Raw genomic sequence first — 21,144 nt, 5'->3', positions numbered from 1 at the left:
ACCCTGCCAGGCTGCCTCTGAGCAGCCTAGCCCTCGATCCCATTAGATTCATTAAGGGCCTTGTCAGATTCTTCAGCAGCTCACTGTGGAGCCAATTAGCGGTTTACAGATCAGCAGCCTCTCATTATGCAGTCCCCAGCAGAGCTCGGGTGGTTTTCTTTCTCATCAAGGCATGCTGCCAGTTGCCAGGCCCTCGACTCGGCCCTGTAGGCGCCCGAGGCCCAGCTGTACCCTAAGCAGGGAATGTTGGCTGGGTCCCAGAACCCTTCCCCTCGCTCTTGACAAGCCGATTGTGACTCACTCCGTGAATATCACACACTCTCTCAGCTGTTGGGCTTTGCTGGCAGCTGTCCTCCAGGTATGCGAGCAGAAATGACCAGCAAATGGATGCATATGTTTCGAAATAACACAAGCATCGACTACAGGGGGGTGGGAATCCCGCCGGGTTGGTTGGTTTTGCTTCCAGGCAACGTATAAAGGGCTGCTTTGTAAACTGGCTTTCTAAACATCTCAGCCCAATGTTTTGTGTCCTGCTTGAAAGAAGAGGAGAGCTGGTTTTGTAGCCAGCATGACTGGTCCCCTTAGCCAAGCAGGGTCTGCCCTAGTTGCATATGAAAGGGAGACTAGAAGTGTGAGCCCTGGAAGAGATTCCCCTCCGGGGATGGAGCTGCTCTGGGAAGAGCATCTAGGCTCCAAGTTCCCTCCCTGGCAGCATCTCCAAGAGAGGGCTGAGAGAGATTCCTGCCTCCTTCCTTTTTCATGCTGTCCCCGCTCTCTTGCCCATCGCTATCCCATGGTTCCCTTTTTGCTCTAATATAGCAATATTCTGTTGGGGGAGAAACCCCAGGCAGTGTTTACAACAAAGTTCGCCAATTGGGAAAATGTGTGTGAGAAGATGCAGGTTGCTGAAAGTGATTTTCCAGGGATTCCTGTAACTTTTCTGCACTTGGTGGAAGTCACTTTCTTTTTTTCTTTTTCTTTTCCCCTTCCCTGTCTCAGATGCTGCTTTCCTTGCCAGAGAGAAAGCAAAGGCAGATGCTGAATGTTACACTGCCTTGAAGGCAGCAGAGGCCAACAAGGTAGGGATCCAGCTGGATTGTTGTTCTCACTTGGGAGCTTCAAAGACCCGCACGGTGCATATCCTGCCGATGCAAAGGCGAAAGGGTCCCTGTTGCAAATATTGGTGTCTTGAATGTAGTAGTTCTCACTGAGGGAGTAAGCCTGCGTCCGGGCTGTCCTGCTTCATAGTTCAGGCAATAGCTCACATGCTTGAATGTTCTCCATCCAAAACAGATTCCAGAGAAGCTCATTAATTGCGGGTCTAGCACCTGCTGCTTTACTTACCCACATTCGGGTAATGGACACCCAATCTCAGTATAAATGGGTTGGGAGTTAAACCTGAGTATCCATGGGTCGGGGTGGCCGGAAATGACCCCAGAGGTCATTTCCGGCCACCGTTTGAGTTCAGGAGCCATTTTATGGCTCGTTTACTTTAAGAAATGGGAGTGGGGTGCTTTCCAACTGATTTTTGGCACTGTTTTCACTTGTGGGTTTCTCTGGAGCATGGTCAGTCACTTGATTTGACCCATTTACTGGTTTGGGGGGCGACTGGAATGATTTGCTGGTGATTTGGGGCATTGTGGGAACCTAACCCCCGATTCCCATAGCCCTAATGTTCAATTATCCATGGATTCAATTTATTACTTGGCACCGGAGTAATTTTCCAAGGGCTCTAAGCTGGAGGCCAAGGGGGTGGCCCCTCCCACATGGCCACGGCAAGCCTTCTTCTGATTGGCCCTGTCTCGGAGCAGGTGGGAGGAGCAACCCAGCTTAGGATCTACTCACTATCGCTGAGGAGAAAGACGTTTCAGGTAAGTGTCAACGTTTCATTTTCCAGTAAGTATCTCCTAACGATGGTCTTCTGATGTATTTTCTCTTGCTACAGCTAAAACTGACTCCGGAGTACTTGCAGCTGATGAAATACAAGGCGATCGCCTCCAACAGCAAAATCTACTTTGGCAAGGATATTCCCAACATGTTTATGGACCATGCTGGGACTCCCACCAAGTCTTCCGAGGGACTGGCCGAGGAGCTGAGAGATGAAAACTGGCTAGGAGCAGGGGAGAATTTGTGAATCTGAGGGCAGCCAAAAGAGCACCTCGGCCACTGACGAAACGGACGCCTAGCCACTCTCCTTGGTGTGATTTCTCTCTCAATCTCTTTCTCTTTCTCTCTCTTCTGGGATGCCAGAGAACAGCTAGGCAGCCCTCTTTCTGCTACAGAGGCAGGCTGGAAACACAGGAGTTCAGTTTCCCTGGAGCTCTCTGACGACTTATTTCCCGGCTGTCGGATTCACCATTGTTTGTCCTCACACAGATTGAGCAGGCAACAGCACGTTCCTCTGATTGGACTCTGCAGCCCCTTCAATCAGTCAAACAAGCATGTTCCGTTTCATTGGAGTTTTGTAGCAACTGGAGCAGGAGAAGCCTTCTCTGGCTAGAAACTGTAGTATCCTCCTGCAGTTGTGCATATGCTTCAGGTACAGTCCAGCCGGTGGGTAATCAGCGTGTTATCCAGCAGATTCAGGAACTGGAACACGGCATCTCTCTTGCTCTCCTCCCATTCTTAAACTAGAGTGCTTGACACAGCCCATGTTGGATCATAAGCACAATAGCCAGAGAATCTCCATGTGCTGTTCCTGAATTACATGGATCCCTGTGCATGCTGTCCAGCAGTTGGATCCCACCTGTAGCATATCTGTTGACACCCGCCCCCAGTTAAAGGTGCTATGTTTTGATTTTTGATTTTGATTTTTTTTGGAAGACCAGAGAAACACTACAAATTCCAGACCTGGCATGGTGATTCAGAACATTAAATATCAACACACTGAAGACGCGTCCAAATGGTGCTTATTTCGGGATGCATCCATCTGAACCCCCAAATCCACGGGCTGCCTCTCTGCTTCCCCCTTCCTCTCTTGCATCCAGAACCAGTGTCAGCCTGGCATATTTGGGGAGCTGCCCAGGGACTACAGAAAGCCCCATTGCTTTGCCTTCGGGTTACCTTTGTGCCCATAGACTTCATGGGACTCTTGGGGCAGTTCTCTGTGGGCTTCCTAAGACCTGAAGCCCTTCCTCCCTATGCAGGTGATGAGGACGATTATAAGACTAAAGCCATCTGAGGCGCACATTTTACCCTCCACTGTTACAGTGTGTCCCAGTACAGCCGTCCCAGGGAAAGAGACTGTTACCTCCCCAAGGGATATTTCTTCTGCTCCAGAGCACTGATCCCTTGTGAGCACTCATCCCTTATATGGCCCATCATGCTTTATGCATAATTGGAGGCACAAGTTGATTCTGGGTTACAGATTTCTCTCTAGATGGGGCCTGCACTACTTTTGATCCACCAAGCTGAGTGCAGACTAACAGTCATGTACGTGACTTGCCAGATGCTGGACAATCGCCCCTTTTCTCTCTCTCCTTCTTTTCCATTTGTTGCAGACCCAAGCAAAAACTGAAGGTTTATAGAGGCATCGTGTGTTTCTTGGTAGGTCAGACATTTTGCAGGCAAGTTCTAGACTGAAAACAGCATCCAGATTTTCTGTTCCCTCTGCCTTGCCGGAGTGGAAGTACACTAATCCGGATCTCACAGTGAGGAAGGTTTCATTGGAAATCCGGATCATCGCTCCTACACTCCTGCTTGTAACAAAGATGCCAATGGTGGGCAGTCTTCCTTTGAGCCAGTTCTGCTGAAATATTTAGCTCTTGTGGGATGGCTTTGTGAAGCGATCCCATGAGCGATGCTTGCAGGACACAAATGGTTCTGAATACGCACAGGTGGGTGTCAAGATCCAAGCAAGAACTTGTAAGCAAAATGAAACTACAGAGTTGTTTCCAAGTCAGTCCAGCAGCAGCAGGTCTTTTCTCAGATTCCACTGGTGGTCCGGTTGCAAACTTCAAACCCCTTACTCTGGAGTACGCAGAGCTTTAAAGAGGTTAGAAAACAGTTCACTCTTACGTTTGGGTTCTGCTGTGGGCCCATTGATGGCTAGCAATAGAGCTCTTCCAAAGATTGCACTAAGGGCATCGTTCTTGTGGCTCTTCATTCCAGTCCTCAAAGCACTTGCACGCAGGTATATTTGGGGCAAGAGTGGCTGAAGCTCTGAAAGCCTTCTTACATTGCCTTGATACATCCTAAAGCAGGGTGGCTGACCTGCGGCTCTTCAGCTGTGGCTGGACCAGAACCTCCATCGTCACCAGCCACAATTTATTGTTCAGCAGCAGCTGGAGAGTCAAGTTGGCCACTTGAGTCACCAAAACCTTCATTCTTGCAGTGAGTGTTTTTTGCCTTCAGCTGACTGACATGTACTGAAAAAGTTGATTCCAAACTAGCACTGACCAGTGGCATTTGTAAGACAAGCTAGCGAATCCTAGCGAGTCCAGGAAAAGGCTAGGCAAAAACTGGTAACCATTTCTATACTGTTCTAGATTGTTTTCTATGGAGGAAAAGTCCGTCCCATGAGTGCCCCTGATACAGTCCGCAGTGGCACTGCTCAGAGACAGGTTTAGAATCTGTCTGAACTAGGCCACAATTGCCCTGTGCCATTCACACTGAACTGAGTTTGCACACAACACAGCAGGCGATGGACTGGTCCCTTGGGGTTGGCATATTACGACATTCCATTCAGTGTTCCCTCTAACCGGGATTCCCGGATGTGGACGACAACTCCTAGAATCTCCAAGCAAAAGCCATTGCAGCTGGGTATTCTGGGAGTTGTAGTCTACAACAGCTGGGAATCCCTGTTAGAGGGAACACTGATTCCATTGAATGTTTCACACAGCATCATTTTGAGCTTACACTACTTGCTCCCAAGGAATGCCATTGCAATCCCTGAAATTACAGGCAACGTAAGTGATTTGAGGACTGGAGTCTTGAGCTTTTTCCTGATCCCTTAGGCTTTCAATGGAAGTTGGCACGTCCAGTGGCCCCTTTTCTAATGGGTCTTGAGGGCCACTTCACACCTTGTGAAATAAGTGGGTGCACTATATATATTTGTGGGGTAACCCAAGAGGGAACTGTGCCTTTTTATGACTATATGGATGCTGCAAATACCATGGGAAGATCTGGCCCTTTTTCTGTGCTTTGAGGCGGATTTTCCTTCTTGTATGTAGTTGGTGCTCACCTAGTGCCCTACGTTTTCTTAATGAGAAAAACAACCCTATGGGCATAAATATGGTTCTGAAAATGTACCTGTAATCATCTATATCTTGAAATGTGAGGCTTAGATGGGCAAAAGTCCATGTCTATGCTGAATGTATTAGAGTAGGGATTCTGAAAAACTTGGGTTCCAGATGTGATTGGACTACAGCTCCCATCATGCCCAGCCACAATGACCAACTGCTGTTGTGACTGGGGATGATAGGAGTTGTAGTCTAACAACCTCTTGGGACCCAAGTTTCAGAACCCCCGAATTAGAGGGAATGGGGAAATGTTCAGAAAGTCTGGATTTGTATGATTTGCTTTTCCTCTCTCCCCTCCTTCTCTTCTCTCCCTACATCACCCCAGGTAGTTTATTGTGGCAGGAAATGATGGGTTTTGTAGTACCAACAGCTGAGAGCCTCAGGTTGGCCACCCCTAAGCTAGGCACCTAAAACTGATCTGTACTTCTTTGACATGTCTTTACTTTTTGATCTTTCTCTGCAGTTGGATTCCTACTGTCTGTGTGTTATGTCCAAGACTGCAATAGAAAGCAAAGCATTTTTTTCTTGGCTTTCATAAACTATTCTTTGCAAATAAGATTATGCATGTGCAAGAATGTAAAAAAAAACTGAGGAGAAAAACATTTTTAAACTGGGAGACTTGTGGAGGCGACCACATTTTTTTGTTTTGTTTTTGCTCCTGATAAAAGTTGGTAACTAAGATTCTAATGTGTATTTTTGTACTCAAAGCTTTTTTAACAAGCAAAAATTCAAATTCCAGCAAAGCCAAAGTATATTATATGACTCTAATGTAAAAAGGTTGCTTAGAATAAACAGATCTTTGGGTTTTTTAAATAGAGAAGTTCATTAAATGAAAACTACCACTATTCAGTGAGAAGCTGCAAATATTAATGTGAAGGGGGGTGGGGACAATTTTAAGATGTAGATTCTGTCGAGCCTCTTAGGTACTAGAAATGCACATTTAGCTAGAATTTGTTTTTTGTCTGATCACTGCTTTCTTAAAAGTGGAGTCTTTCTCTCCCAGACACCCACTGTTAGCCTATGAGCAATTTTCTTCCTCTTTCCTTTTTATATTTCCATTCAGTTCCTTTGACCACTTAATAACTTCGTTCTGCTTCTCATGTGTGCAAGAGTTTTGCAAAGAGGATTTGAGTGCTTACAACCAATGTCCTTAATGAGGGGGAACAGGAGGATGTCACACTGTCCGGGCAACTACCATGCAAATCTGCTGCTGTATTTCTTCTTATCTCTTTGATTTTTTTTTAAATTAGAAATTGTGTTATCTGATTAAACCAGCCTGTACGTTTTCAATATTTATTATAATGACTGAATAAAATGTTCTTCACTTTCAAGATTAATACTAACATTAATGGTTAAGCAACCCTTCTGTTAGGCCTTTTTCAGAGGCACAGAAGACACTTTACGGAAGTGATAGAATCTGGATAAGGAAGGAAAGAGGGGGACCAAGTAAGAGAGCTACATATGTGAGGATACAAAACCTGTAACTTGATGCACAACTAAGCACAGGGCAAAGCAGTTGACTTGTGGCTTCAATCCAGTCCTAAGCCAGTTTTGCTGAGCTGGGTATGTGAGAGATGCAACCGGACTCCACCTTGCCCGATTCCTACTTTGGCAGTGATGTAAACCAGAGGGTCTTGTCAGCTGGTTCTAAAAGGCAAGTGTTTCTTTCATGGGACATGGTATAAACAGGTATGATTCCATGGGGGAGCAGAATATGGAATTGAAGGGAACATGCAGATCTCCAGAAATCTCTACTTTCAATGCTTAAAAAAGTTTCTAGTGACTAGTCCATACTTGTTTCACACAGTTGCAGAGGTAAAGCCAAGGAGACAGGGAAGCCCCTTTTCTATATTAGAAAAGAAGAGCCTCATTAAAATGGATACCCAGAAGAAAGCCCCCAAGTTCAGTGTCGTTTACTTGCCAGGTAAAGGCGTACACAACTGCAGCCATAGTCAGTTGCAACCAGAAAACCGCCCACCCAGCCTCTGGTTTCACCTCAAAGAGTAACAGATGTATTGTGGCATAAGTCTGCAATCTCCAGATTATTAACTGCATCAACTTTACAGAGTAGAAAGACGAGTTATTCATTCTGAGGTTATTGGGCTGATTCACACGACGCCTTATCGCTAAATGGCAGGACGCGCGTCTCTCTGATACGGCTAGCGCATGCGCCCTCGACCACCTCTCTCGCGGGGCCCCTCCGCTTTCTCGCGACCTTTCCAAAATGGCCGGGAAGCCGTCACAGCCCGCGGGCCTAAGCCCGCCTCCTCGCCGCTCCACCCCCGTCCTGATTGGCAGTGTGAGCGCAACCTGGAGCGACGATTGGCTCGCTCGGGAAGAGCGGCGTGTGTGGCGGAAGCCGGGCAAGGGGGCGAGCGAGAGACCCCGATCGGCAGCCTGGGTGTAGGGATGTGGCGATCCGGGATGGCTGCTGGGGAAGGCCTGGGACCGGCGCTCAGGGCGGTGAAGGAGCAGGTGCAGCAGGCGGCGGCCCGGAGGCCCCAGGTGAGGGGGAGGGTCCTGGGGCTGCAGGTCATCAAGGATCCCCCGGAGTGCTTTCTCTTCTCCCTCCTCCCTCCTCCAGGTGGGATTCGTGGCTCTGGCTTGGGGAGCCAGCGCGGGGAAGGGAGGCTCCTCCAGCCTCTCGGGCAGCAGCCTGCTCGTCCTCTGAACGCGGGCTTCATTAAACCCCTTTCCCCTCTTTCCTAAGACAAGATCAGAATTGCAGCGAGGCCCCTAAGGCGACCCTCGCCCCACCCAGCAGGCACCCACCCGCAGCCACGAAGGCAGCCCGACTGCCCAACGTGAACAAGCAGCACGCATGCCGAGAGGATGGCCGCAGCACTCGGGGAGAAGCGCGAGGCTTGCCTTGAGGCTGCTGTCTTGTAATATTATATAAGGCGGCGGCCGTTTGTTTGTTTGTTTTGCATTTGCATGTTTATCAGGCCCCAGGCGACTTTGTGGTTTGGGGAGCAAAGGGGAGGATGTGTAAAATGTAAATCTCTCGGGGGGGTGGGATAAAGGATCTGGGGTGAGTAGGGAGAATTATTGGCTGAGGGTTTTTTGGAAAGAAAGGGAGGGCTGGCTGGCTGCAGCCATAGATAGTCAACTATTTATTATTTGTTAAATAAACAACAGATCTGGTGCTTTTAAATTTGCAAAGCGAGAGTGCAAGACCCAGGATGTTATTCACAAAGTATAGCTATTTAATAACTCTCTCATGGATAAAAAGACCTTTTCTAGTTAAAATGTAGTACATGCTTGCCAAGCACTTTTACTCAAGTCCAGTTGAGGCTGGGTTGACATATCTATTTCTCAAAGAGTTGGAAATGTTATGATTGCTGTGGATGCATAACTGGAGCACCTCCAGGCAAGAGAAAGATACCAGCAGAGTCAGGATAAATTTGATGTATTTTCACAAAAATCTGATGTATCGGATCAAGTGGGGGTGGGGACAAAACAAACAAACAGACTGCCCCAAGTTAACTCAATGGAGTGGAATGTTTGTGGACTCAGAGGGCACTTAACAGACAACCAGGTGAGCAGAGCTAATGGAACTCAGTGGTGAGGCAGGGAAAGGAGGTCTTGAACAAAAATTTCTCAGCTTGAAGAATATTCCCTCAAGACAGTCACAATCCCTTCTGCTTCTCAGGGGAGAAGATGCCTAAAACGTTCGCCATGCTCCCCAGATATATTTTTCAGGCTCAAATAATGCATGCACTTTGGGAATGTGCTGTATATTAAAAAAGGTTTAATAAGGTTTTAGGATGGATTAATAAATACCAGTATACTGCTCCAGATCTCCCTGCTTGGTAACTCCAAGTGGAACGTGTGAATTCACTTACATTGGGGGGAAACATTATTTGAGCTGAAGTGAGGTGATACAAAGGTGTTACGCAATGAGCTGCCATGTACTGAGTCAGACTGTTGGTCTATCTAGCTCAGTATTGACTTCACAGACTGGCAGCGGCTTCTCCGAGGTTGCAGGGAGGCATCTCTCTCAGCCCTATCTTACAGATGCTTCCTGAGAGGGAACTTGAAACCTTCTGCTTTTCCCAGAGTGGCTCCATCCCCTAAGGGGAGTATCTTACAGTGCTCACATTTCTAGTCTCCCATTCAGATGCAACCAGGGCAGATCCTGCTTAACTAAGGGGACAAGTCACGCTTGCTACCACAAGACCAGCTCCACTTGCTGGCTGACCATTTCTTTTCTTGCCAACAGGGTTTGCCTGCCATACAGCCTCGCCTGGTAGCTGTCAGTAAAACGAAACCTGCGGAAATGGTAATTGAGGCCTACAACCACGGACAGCGGAGCTTTGGAGAAAACTATGTGAGTGTCTCCCCTTTCCCTGTTTGTTTGGACTTCAGGGCCGGAACAAAGCGAGCACCTAATTTGCTGGAACCGGCTGAAAAACCTGTCCAGCCGTTCCTGTGTGGAACTTCTCAGTGCTGTGTGATGCACAATGTGTTCCCTAGAAGCCCCTCAAAATAGGCCAGCAAAGCAGAAGATGGGTAGCAAAGGAGTTCATGCAGGAAAAGAGAGCCCATCACGGCATGAAGCAGCTCTGAGTTAGGAAACTGCACCTAATGTCTAGCCTAAATCTGCTTCCTTGTAATTTCAACCCATATCCATTGGATGATAGGAATTGCAGTCCATCAACATCTGGGGGCCCACGGTTAAGAAACCCTGTTGTATTCACTTCCCAATTACTCTCACTGGTATTTCGTCCAAAAAACTGCTTATCATAGTCAGGCATAGTCATTCAACAGAGTGTGACATTCATCAGCGTTAGAGGTGCCTTTTTAAAGTGGTTATTCTCTTTATTGAGCAGGGGGAGAGCAACTGGCCCTATCCATCCCCAGCACAGCTTCCCTCCAGTGGCTGTTGCTGGTGTCCTATCTTTCTTTTTTAGATTGTAAGCTCTTTGGGGACAGGGAGTCATTTTTATTTATTTATAGCTATCTTTGTAAACCGCTTTGGGAACTTTTGTTGGAAAGCAATATATAAATATTTGTTACAGCAGCCACCTAATGGCACAGCAGGGAAATGACCTGACTAGCAAGCCAGAGGTTGCCGGTTCGAATCCCCGCTGGTATGTTTCCCAGACTATGGGAAACACCTCTATTGGACAGCAGCGATACAGGAAAGTGCCGAAAGGCATCATCTCATACTGCGTGGGAGAAGGCAATGGTAAACCCCTCCTGTATTCTACCAAAGACAACCACAGGGCTCTGTGGTCGCCAGGAGTCAACACCAACTCGATGGCAGACTTTACCTTTATAGTAGTAGTATCGTATCGGATAACACCACAGCCCCATAGACTGCAACTGATATTTCCTACTACAAATATCCAAAACATGTTGCCACAACATACTCGACATGCAAGAGCCAATTCAACAAGTAGGAATGGTGAGAAGAGTGAAATATATGGGGCACACCTTGTTAGGATCTGAATACTCCTCAGCAACCTTTTTGCCTTATGCTGTCTGGCATACTTGAAATTCACTGACTAGTCTGTGGTAGCGTAAATGAGGGAGAGCCTTCCCTTCTTAATCGGAAGATGTCTTCCTTCTCTACAGGTACAAGAATTGCTAGAGAAAGCGTCAGATTCCAAAGTAAGTATATTGTGTGTGTTAAATAAAATGCCATTTGTCAGCGTGATAGTCTTGCTGCAGAAAGTTGCCCAGAAAATTTTCTGCGCGGGGTAGGATCTCTCGCCTGTGTTGGAGTAGCTGTGTAAACTCTTCATCGGTAAATGGTCAGTAATACTGAATGAAAAACTTGGCCTTGGAGGGCAAGACGCAATTGTAGAGCACCTGTGTTCCTTTCAGAAGGTTCCAGGTCAAATCAGGACATAGCAAGCATGAATTTGTCCCCTTTGCTAAGCAGGGTACTCCCTGGTTGTATATGAATGGGAGACTACATGTGTGAGCACTGTAGGATATTCCCCTCACAGGATGGAACCACTCTGGGAAGAGAAGAGGGTTCCAGGTTCCCTCCCTGGCTTCTCCAAGATAGGGCTGAGAGAGCCTCCTGCCTGCCACCTTGGAAAAGTTGCTGCCAGCCTGTGAAGACAATACAGAGCTAGATGGACCAAGGATCTGACTCGGTATAAGGCAGCTTCCTGTGTTCCATCTACAGGGAACCCTTCGGATAGTTCATACTAAATTGGCCCTTAGACAGCAACAAAGGAATGAACCTTTGTTCAGTCACTGGTTTTACTCTTTATAAAAACGGAGCCATTTTGAGGCTCCAAAACACAAAATGGCTGCCGGAAATGACCTCCGTGCCGGAAATGACCTCCACCCCCAACCCGCAGATACACGTGGTTGACATGTCTACCCACCATTTCCCCCCGCCTTTGCCAAGGTCGAGTGTCTATTATTCAATGGCGGATACGCGAAACCATAGACACCCAGTGGCATTTTCAAAACAAGGCTGAGAGAGACTCCTGCCTGCAGCCTTGGAGAAGCCTCTGCCAGTCTGGGTAGACAATACTGAGCTAGATGGACCAAGGGTCTGACTCAGTATATGGCAGCTTCCTATATTTGTATGCTGCAGCCCTACATGCCTAAAATATTGGCCGTTGATGCCTCTGAATGTACACTTTTCTACCTTTGTGCATGACTGATGCTTTGATGTGTGTGTGTGTGTGTATTTTTAAGGTGCTGTCTCCAAAGAATTTGAAGCAGGTCTTTAGTAATATAAAATAATTTTCCAGCCCTTACTGAGGTTTAGAAACTGCCTGGGCACTCGTAGGCGCCTACTTGGGTGTCAGTTACTCAAAATTAGTCATGCAGGTGAAGCCAAAGCTCTTTGCGAGTCCCTTCTGACACGAGACTCATCCTGTGTCTTCAAACCACACTGTGAAAAGCGTTGCATTCTGTACTTGGCAGATGTTGGGTGGCTAGCATACAGGTACCACAGAACCAGCTGACTCTTTGCCTCTGTCCTCAGATTCTGTCTTCGTGTCCGGAGATCAAATGGCATTTCATTGGCCACCTGCAGAAAAACAACGTCAACAAGCTGATCGGTAATCTTCCCTTCTTTCTATGCTGACTGGGGGCAGTGAACTCTTCACACATTGGTGGGGAGCATTGTTCCCCCTAACAGGGATTTCCAGATGTTGTTCACTACAACTCCCAGCATCCCAGTTGCCTTTGGCTGGGGATTCTGGGAGTTGTAGTCAGCAGCATCTAGGAACCCCTGTTAAAGGGAACACTGGTGGAGAGGTTCTGGTGACCTCAGCATACCAGTTCTCCTGATGATGACTCTGGGATGCAATTGAATTGCACTATTTGAGACACAGAATAGACTTCTTTACTGTAATAGAGCTTGTATGTCCTTGAATTGCACTTTCCGATCTTTCTTTGAGAGGACTCAGTGGGTGGGCTTTATTCATGCTCAGTATCCAATCAGTCGCAATGTTCTAAGTTGGGATGGGAAATTTCCCTTAGATCGGTTCTTCTGGCTTGTAACTAGGCCTTTGCTTTGAGTAACTGACACCACCATAATCTGCATGGCCTTACCTGTGCACAGGGCGGTCTTCTTTCCCTGTTCTCTTCACATTGTAGCAAACATGAATTGTCCCCTTTGCTAAACAGGTTCCGCCCTGGTTTGTATTTGAATGGGAGATGACATGTGAGCACTGTCATAAGAACAGTCCTGCTGGATCAGGCCCAAGGCTTATGTAGTCCAGCATCCTGTTTCGCACAGTGGCCCACCAGATGCTGCTGAGAAGCCCACAGGCAAGAGGTGAGGGTATGCCTTCACTCTTGCTGTTGCTTTTCTGCAACTGGTACTCAGAAGCATCCTGGCCTATAGCCCTCCGACTAGTAGCCGTTGATAAACCTCTTCTCCATGAAGTTATCTAAACCCCTCTTCAAGCCATCCAGGTTGTTGGCTGTCGCCACATCATGTGGCAGAGAATTCCACAAGTTGATTATGCATTGTGTGAAAAAGTACCTCCGTTTGTTGGTCCTAAATTTCCTGGCAATCAGTTTCATGGGATGACCCCTGGTTCTAGTGTTATGCGAGAGGGAGAAGAATTTCTCTCTATCCACTTTCTCCATGCCATGCATGATTTTATAGACCTCTATCATGTCTCCCCGCAGTCGTCTTTTTTCCAAACTAAAAAGCCCCAGGTGTTGTAGCCTTGCCTCATAAGGAAGGTGCTCCAGGCCCCTGATCATTGTGATTGCCCTCTTCTGCACCTTTTCCAGTTCTACAATGTCCTTTTTTAGATGTAGTGACCAGAATTGTACGCAGTACTCCAGGTGTGGCTGCACCATAGTTTTGTATAAGGGCATAATTTAGTCAGTTATTCCCCTTAGGCAGGACTGCTCAGCTTCAGCCCTCCTGCAGATGTTGGCCTACAATTCCCTTAATCCCTGGCTATTGACTACTGTGATTGGGGATTATGGGAGTTGTAGTCCAAGAACAGCTAGGGGGCCGAAGTTGAGCAGCCCAGGGGGGCCACTCTGGGAAAAGCAGGTTCCTTCCCTGGCATTTCCAGGATAGGGCTGAGAGAGACTCCTGCCTGCAACCTTAGAGAAGCCGCTGCCAGTCTGGGTAGACAGTACTGAGCTAGATGGGCCAAGTGTCTGACTCAGTAGAAGGCAGCTTCTGATGTTCCTATAAAATGTAGAAATCAGTTCTATTTTTATCTTGTGCTTTCTCCAAAGAGTTCAAGGCAGTGTGCTTCTCCCTGCCCTTCATCCCCTGTGTTTCTCCTCACTACAACCCTGTGAGGTAGGTTAGACTGGGAGAATGGCTAGCTCAAGGTCACCCAATCAGCTATGTAGCTGGGCAGAGATTTGAACACAAGTCTCACTGTTCAGGGTCCGACACTCTAACCATTCTACCAAACGGACCCCCTGAAAAGCACCCAACAAAGTGAGCTTACCAGTGGTGTGTTCAGGGATGTACCTTTCCATCCTTCCTGCTACTAACAGGCTGTGTGCAAAGTGCAAGCATCTTGTGATCCTGATATTTGATAAGTTCCTTCTCTTTAAAATTTTGTTTTAGCTGTACCCAATCTATTTATGCTGGAAACAGTGGATTCTTTAAAACTGGCTGACAGAGTGAATGGTTCCTGGCAGAAAAGAGGCTCTTCAGAGAAGCTAAAGATCATGGTACAAGTGAACACCAGTGGGGAAGACAGTAAGTAGGCACAGTGTTGTTGATTTCTCGCTCTATCTCAACTCATTCAAGTGTCTGAGAGTCCCACTGGGTTTCATTCTCAACCTTATTTTGCAGAGCAGCTGCCGCTTGGATCCGAGGCTCAGCTTTTCTCTCCTATTTGAGAAGTAGCTTCTGTCCTAAATTGCTTAATATTTTTTGGAGGCATGTAACCTACTAGTGGAAAAATAAAGCGTTGTTTTCTTTTCTTTATCACCACCTGTGATTGGGAAGATGCACCCAATTCTTTGTGCTGGCATATATGGCTTTGAAGTGTGGCCCAAGAGAATAATTTGGTATCCATGCTTCAAAGTCTAAATGTGGAATTATTTGATCAGAAGTAAACCTTGGTGGACAAGGGGTCCCTTCCAAATTGTAATCTGAATCACAGAGTTGAGAGCAGTGTTCCCTTTAAGAGGGATTCCCAGATGTTGCTGACTACAACTCCCAGAATCCCCAGCTGTGTTGGCTTTTGTTGCAAGGCCTTTGGCTGAGGATTATGGGAGTTGTAGTCAACATCTGGAAATCCATGTTGCAGGGAACACTGCTAGCCTCCCCTGTCTCGGTGTTCTGGTTGCTGATTCCCAAAGCAGGCCCCATGGAAATGAAATTTCCTGCCGAAGGCGTGTCGGAGTGGGGTTAAAATCCGGCTGAGCTTGACTCCTTTTCCTTTCCAGGTAAGCATGGCCTGCCACCTGGAGAAACAGTGACGACTGTGGCACACATCCTCCAGAAGTGCCCAAGCCTGGAATTTGTGGGCTTGATGACGATTGGCAGTTTTGGCCATGACATCAGCAAGGGGCCAAATCCTGACTTCCAGGTACGTGTGACCTTTCAGTACTCCGGTCAACACATCTTGGCTTTTCAGGAACTCCAGCGCAGAATCTCAGCTGTGTGTTCTCCTTCCAGATGCTGATCTCCCTGCGCCGGGAAGTGTGTGACCAGCTCAGTATCCCCATTGAGAAAGTTGAGCTGAGCATGGGGATGTCTACAGACTTCCAGCATGCAGTAAGTCGGTCTGCTTTTTGCCAGAGTTAACTATATAGAGCATTCTTTCCTTTTTGCTTCTACATAGGAAGCTGCCATTTACTGAGTCAGACCATTGGTCCATCTAGCTCAGTATTGTCAACACAGACTGGCAGCAGCTTTTCCAAGGTTACAGGCTCTCTCAGCCCTATCTGGAGATGCCAGGGAGGGAACTTGGAGCCTTCTGCATGCTCTTCCAGAGCAGCCCCATCCCCTAAGGGGAATATCTTGCAGTCACTGCTCCCTCTAACAGAGATTCCCAGAAGTTGTTCACTACAACTCCCAGCATCCCCAACTGCAGTGGCTTTTGGCTGGGAATTATGGGAGTTGTAGTCAACAACGGCTGGGAATTCCTGTTAGAGAGAACACTGCTGGCAGTGCTCACACATGTCGTCTCCCATTCACATGCTACCAGGGCAGACCCTGCGTAGCAAAGGTAACAATTCATGCTTGCTAGCACAAGACCAGCTCTTCTTCTCCTTCCTTAATTTATTTTTATTTATGTAGCACATTTTTATACCGCCCCATGTATAAATCTCTGGGCGGTTAATAAGCTCAAAACACTACAATTAAAACATTAATACAATAAAAACCCTTTTAAAATACAGGTTGGCTCTAAAGACTGAAAACTTGGAATCAGCGATGGAGTAGGCATTGCACTGCTCCAAAAATAAACTCCAAAATGACCTCTTCTGATGCGTAAGAGATATTAAAATAACTTAAATTTTTTTACACAAAACACGTAAGCTCAGACAAAGACAAAGCTTTTGGCATGAAACGCCCTGAAGCAAAGCAGCAAACAGACAACACTTAACACATGAGGGAGAAGAGCTTCAGCGACCGATGAATCCCATGCCTTTTTTCATCTGATCCTTATCATTAATATTAGGTCAGCATTTTGGGGAATCTTGATTTTTCCCGTATGAGTGTTTCCCTACCAGTGGTAGCTGCTGCCTGTTGAAGTGGGGGCGGGGGGGGTCGCATAGTGGAGGGGAGGGGCCAAAGGTGGCAAGTGCTGGGAAGGGGAAGGACGACTTCTTGAATCCTTGGAAGCTTTTAGCAGTTGGAGTAGGTGATTCTGGCCTCAATGGCCCAGTGCTCTGATTTGACTTCTTGTGTCCCCCGCTCACTGGGCAAAGAGGCACCTTTTAACGTGGTGATTCTCTTTACTGAGCAGGGGGAGAGTAACTGGCCCTATCCATCCCCAGCACAGGACCTCCAGTGACTGTTGCTGGTGTCTATTTGATGTTTCTTTTTAGGATGTGAGCCCTTTGGGGACAGGGAGCCATCTTATCTTATTTATTTATTGTTTCTCTTTGTAAACCGCCCTGAGCTATTTTTGGAAGGGCAGTATAGAAATCTAAATTATAATAGCCACTCCCATTATCTCTTACCCTGATGCCTGCTTCGAAAGGGAACTCTAGAGGAGAGGTGGTTTTCTGGCAGCAAGCATGACTTGTCCCCTCAGCTAAGCAGGGTCTGTCCTGGTTGCATATGAAAGGGAGACTAGAAGTGTGAGCACTGTAAGATCTTCCCCTCAGGGGATAGAGCCACTCTGGGAAGAGCATCTGGGTTTCCAAGTTCCCTTTCTGGCTTCTCCAGATAGGGCTGAGAGAGATTCCTGCCTGCAACCTTGGAGAAGCCACTGCCAGTCTGAATAGACAATACTGAGCTAGATGGACCAGTGGTCTGACTCAGTATATGGAAGCTTCCTATGTTCCTATGACCTATCTTCTGCCCAAGTTATGACATACAAATAGAGAATTGGTACAGAAAGCTCTAGGACAGTGGTTCCCAGCCTGTGATCCATAGAGGGGTGGGTAGAGAATAAAAGATAATATAATGACAATATTATCCTGTGTATCTCTTGTGTAGCCCCACATGCCACTCTGCTCCGGAGGGTCCCAAGCCCCCAGGAGCAGATTTTGGAGGGGAAATTGGGGAGTATCACCTCCATTTTTAGTCTTCCCATTAGGTAAGTGTTATCTCCTTCCAATTGGTAAGCCTACTGCAGGAGGTTAATGTTCTGTGACAAGTGCAATATGTTTTTGCGTGAGCATAATAAATGGTCAGAAATAGCTGTGTTTTTAATAACCCCTTGATATAGAAGTTTGACTCCCGTCTGCCATGGGCTGTGTTAAAAAGGTTTAAAGCAGCTTGCTTATGTGGTAGTCCTCAAAGGTTTCTGATGATGATGTGGTCCACATGAAGGAGAAGGCTGGGGAACCGCTGCTCTGCGGACAATTTGTATGCATTGGTCAACCCAGACTCTGCCGTCTGGTAATTGTATTCTGCTGGTGAGATGTATCTTGTTCACATTGCCTGCAGTGTGGCCTCAGTTGTGTGGTTTAATCTGGGCAGGGGCTGATGCCATGGAAGATCCTGCCATAGCAAGTGAAATGTGGTGAAGGCTTGGTCCAGGGAGCAAATTTCTTGGTTGACTTGCTTCATAGGGCTGTGCACAAACCGATTTCGACAGTTTGGTTCGAGTTTGACCCGGACTACGAGCCGATTCGAATCGAACCAGCCTTTCGTTCGCTCCAAGTGTTGAACCGGGCCAAACTGGTTTTGCTAGAACTTGGGCTGGTTCTGCTCAAACTTGGACCAGCACCCCTTTGGGGGGATCTGGTTTGATTAGAGTCCAAACCTGTCAAACCAGGTTCAAATAGAACCGTTTTTGCACACCCCTATTGCTTCATTTAATTGTTGCGTCTCCCTTTAACAACAGCCCTGTCAGAAAGGCTGCTGCAAGCTTTGGGAATATGCATCAATGGCAAAGATTACTTCATACATAAAGAATAAATTGGAGGATAAATTTGTTTTAATGTGGGAACCATTTATACATTAAATTTTGATGTTTATTCAAATATATAGACCTGTTACTTATTTGTCACTGAGTAAAATGAAATAAGAGAAGTCATGATTGGGAAGTGAAACCCAGGTTGATCTGTTAGACAACTGTGGGATGTTATGTGCTTTGATGTTGTTGTTTTTGGTTTCTTTGTTGTCTTTTGGCTGTTTGAAATTGAAATAAAATTATTAAGGAAAGAAAGAAAGCCTGCTGCAATTCCATTTTGCAAGAGTGGGGGAGCTGAGGAATTCCAGATCAGAGTCTCAGGTCCCGGAGAGGGCAGACCAATGACTGAGATCAGTTTTGCACTACTGAAGGTCAGAGCAGTGAGACCACCTTGTCCAGAGATGGGAGTAGTTCAGACCTTTTCCCTGTTTTTGCCCCTGTGCAGATTGAAGTTGGCTCTACCAATGTTAGGATCGGAAGTACTATCTTTGGAGAGCGCGACTACTCCAACAAACCCGCCAGCAACAAGGCCCTGGGGGAGGTCCAAGGCAACCGGGAGAACTTGGTGGAGCACTAACTGGAGGAAGTCCGGGAGATTCCCCCAGCTTGTGATGGACCTTACTATGCACTTGACTCTCCTTTTGTGAGGACTGGCGTGGGACACGATCGAGTACTCAGAGGGTGTCGCAAGCACTTTGTTACCTGTAATTTTACTCTTGTGTATCCATAGAGATTGGATTTTTTTTAACCAGCAGATGAACACCTGTGATTGACAAGTGACTTTTTGGTACTTTAGCTACAGTGACTTTAGATAGCTATACTGGATAACCAGCTACTTCAGCCCTGCTAAGGCAGGGTGTGAAACATCTCCAGCGACCATGATACATTTCCAGCCAGAAAAAAAATGTTTTTCTTGTTTCCCCTAAGTCCCTCTCTCTGGTGGTGCCTCGGAGAGGGGGCACACCTCAAAAGCCACCTCCCCTGAAATGCTGTAGAGGGTCCGTGTGTGTGTGTGTGTGTGTGTGTGTGTGTGTGTGTGTGTAGACATGAGCATCTTTGCAGAGGTCTCTTAGACCCTTAATGACACTAAAAAAAGTAACGCCTGTCAGTGTGTATGGTTCGCTGAATGTTACACAGAGGAAGTGTGGCTGATCCACTTGCAAGTGTTAATTGACGGTAGCTTTTGAGTCACAGATCTGAAAGGTAGAGTGCATTTGTGTGTGTGTGTTGCAATTGACTCCCAAAGGCTGCTGTTGCCAGCTCCGCTCATTGACTACATATCACGCTTTCTTTTGCTATAACCTGTCCTTTCAGCTCTTTGGGTCAACTGATTCAAGTAGTTCTGCTAGGTAGCAGTATGTTCCACTAGCCAAAGCTTGGGGGGGGGGGAGACTCCTGACTCTGCCACTGACTTGCTGTGTGATCTTGGCCAAGTCACTTAACCATACTGTGCCTGCATCCCCTGTATGAAAAATGGGGCTGACCTACCTCACGTGAGAGACTGTGAGGCTGCCAGGCTTGGAAGGTTCTTTGAAACACTGCCTCTCACCCTGCAGGGAAGGCATTAGGGCAGTATAATGCAGTCAAAACAAGATCTAGCAGCCAAGATGTTAGCGCTTACCTACATCTCTGTGCATGTGTCATGGGGCAGTCTGAGTGGTGGGTCTGCAAGTGGTTTGTACACAAGGAACTATTAACTGATGCACTCCCTGGTTGAATACAGAACATTGTCATCCCAGATGGTGGGCCCAAGTGGTAGAAAGGAACAATGCGTTGTCTCACCACTGTACATATTGCTCCAAGATCTTAGAAACCCATTAAACCAGACCTGGCGTTTGCATCATTCGGATCTCACCCATGCACTCATCCCTCTCTGCTGCACCCTACTCCGTGGAAATGTTTACAGTGGAATCTGTTCTGTAACTCACATGTTGACAATCTACTTTTAAGGCCCAGCCTGCTGCTAAAATGACTTTAGTCCCTGGTAGAAATACCCGTTTCTCCTCTTTCTCCCCGCAAGAAGCTTCCAGCCTGTTTTGTCTGGTGAAACTAACTGTGGGACATGTCTTGACTTCCTGGACACAACTCTGAATGTAACTGCAGAGGATCAAATGCCCAATCAACTTCTGTCCTGCTATGTAATTGCGACGCTAAATGCAGCACAAGTTGCCCCCAGAGCTCCATGGGGCCGTGTTCTCATTGTGTTAAGAATAAAATCAGTTGTGAATCAGAAGACTGTACCATCTGTGCCGGTTCCTATTAAATATGCTATTTTTATGTGGCTGATGTTGTGAATGCTAGGGAGCGGAGGGCCTTTTTAAAGGCTGTGGGTGTGCGCCAAGCAGTTCATATTAATTGCTGTATGAAGGCTTGCTTAGGCAGCGCAAAATAGATATTGGTTCTACAATTGTGCTATTGGAACTGAAAGCTCTCAAGCTGGGTTTTCCGTTATAGGGAGAGAGCACATATTTTAAGTAGAGACCACCAGTGTGTTCCTCATGGTCTGAAATTCAGTGCTGTTGCCAGTAGTAAGTATTATTTACTGTCTTAGACTAGCAAAACAAAACAAAAAGTAAATACAACAATACAGTAAACTCGATGGTCTCGGCTGACACAGATACAGAACCTGTATCTGAGTATTTTTGGACTACAACTCCCATCATCCCCAGCCACAGTGGCCAATAGTGGGGGGGGGGGAGGCTATAGAAGTTGAGTCCAACATCTGCAGGAGGGGTGAACTTGTGCAGCCCTGTTCTAATGGGTGGGTCCCCAGAAAGGTTTCCCAGGTTTCACTGAAGTTGGCATGCAGGATGAATCACCTCTGCTAATAACCTGGCATGCAAACAGCACAAAAGCGCACTTTGTAGGATGGCACACAGTATGGGAATGACCCCACAATT

General features: G+C 46.9%; 2 protein-coding genes across 3 annotated transcripts in view; both read left to right on the top strand.

Moving 5' to 3' along the window:
* Positions 1-6,571, top strand: part of ERLIN2 (ER lipid raft associated 2) — a 35,163-nt gene extending 28,592 nt beyond the window's left edge. For both annotated transcript variants that reach the window (XM_053269618.1, XM_053269619.1), the window contains exons 11-12: positions 1,000-1,079; positions 1,946-6,571. In XM_053269618.1, coding sequence (XP_053125593.1) covers positions 1,000-1,079; positions 1,946-2,134 — 269 coding nt within the window. In that variant the 3' untranslated portion in view covers positions 2,135-6,571. The remainder of the gene's footprint in view (positions 1-999; positions 1,080-1,945) is intronic.
* Positions 6,572-7,561: 990 nt separating this feature from the next.
* PLPBP (pyridoxal phosphate binding protein) lies at positions 7,562-20,477 on the top strand. The gene is made up of 8 exons (XM_053269620.1): positions 7,562-7,745; positions 9,463-9,570; positions 10,821-10,856; positions 12,199-12,274; positions 14,269-14,403; positions 15,099-15,241; positions 15,331-15,429; positions 18,690-20,477. The coding sequence occupies exons 1-8, from the start codon at positions 7,650-7,652 to the stop codon at positions 18,819-18,821; spliced, it is 825 nt and encodes a 274-aa protein (XP_053125595.1). The 5' UTR covers positions 7,562-7,649; the 3' UTR covers positions 18,822-20,477.
* The last annotated feature ends 667 nt before the right edge of the window (positions 20,478-21,144 follow it).

The sequence above is a fragment of the Hemicordylus capensis genome, chromosome 8, assembly GCF_027244095.1.
Source record: "Hemicordylus capensis ecotype Gifberg chromosome 8, rHemCap1.1.pri, whole genome shotgun sequence".
NCBI lineage: Eukaryota > Metazoa > Chordata > Lepidosauria > Squamata > Cordylidae > Hemicordylus > Hemicordylus capensis.
Note: the sequence above shows the minus strand (reverse complement) of the source record. Positions and strands in the feature narration are given on the sequence as shown.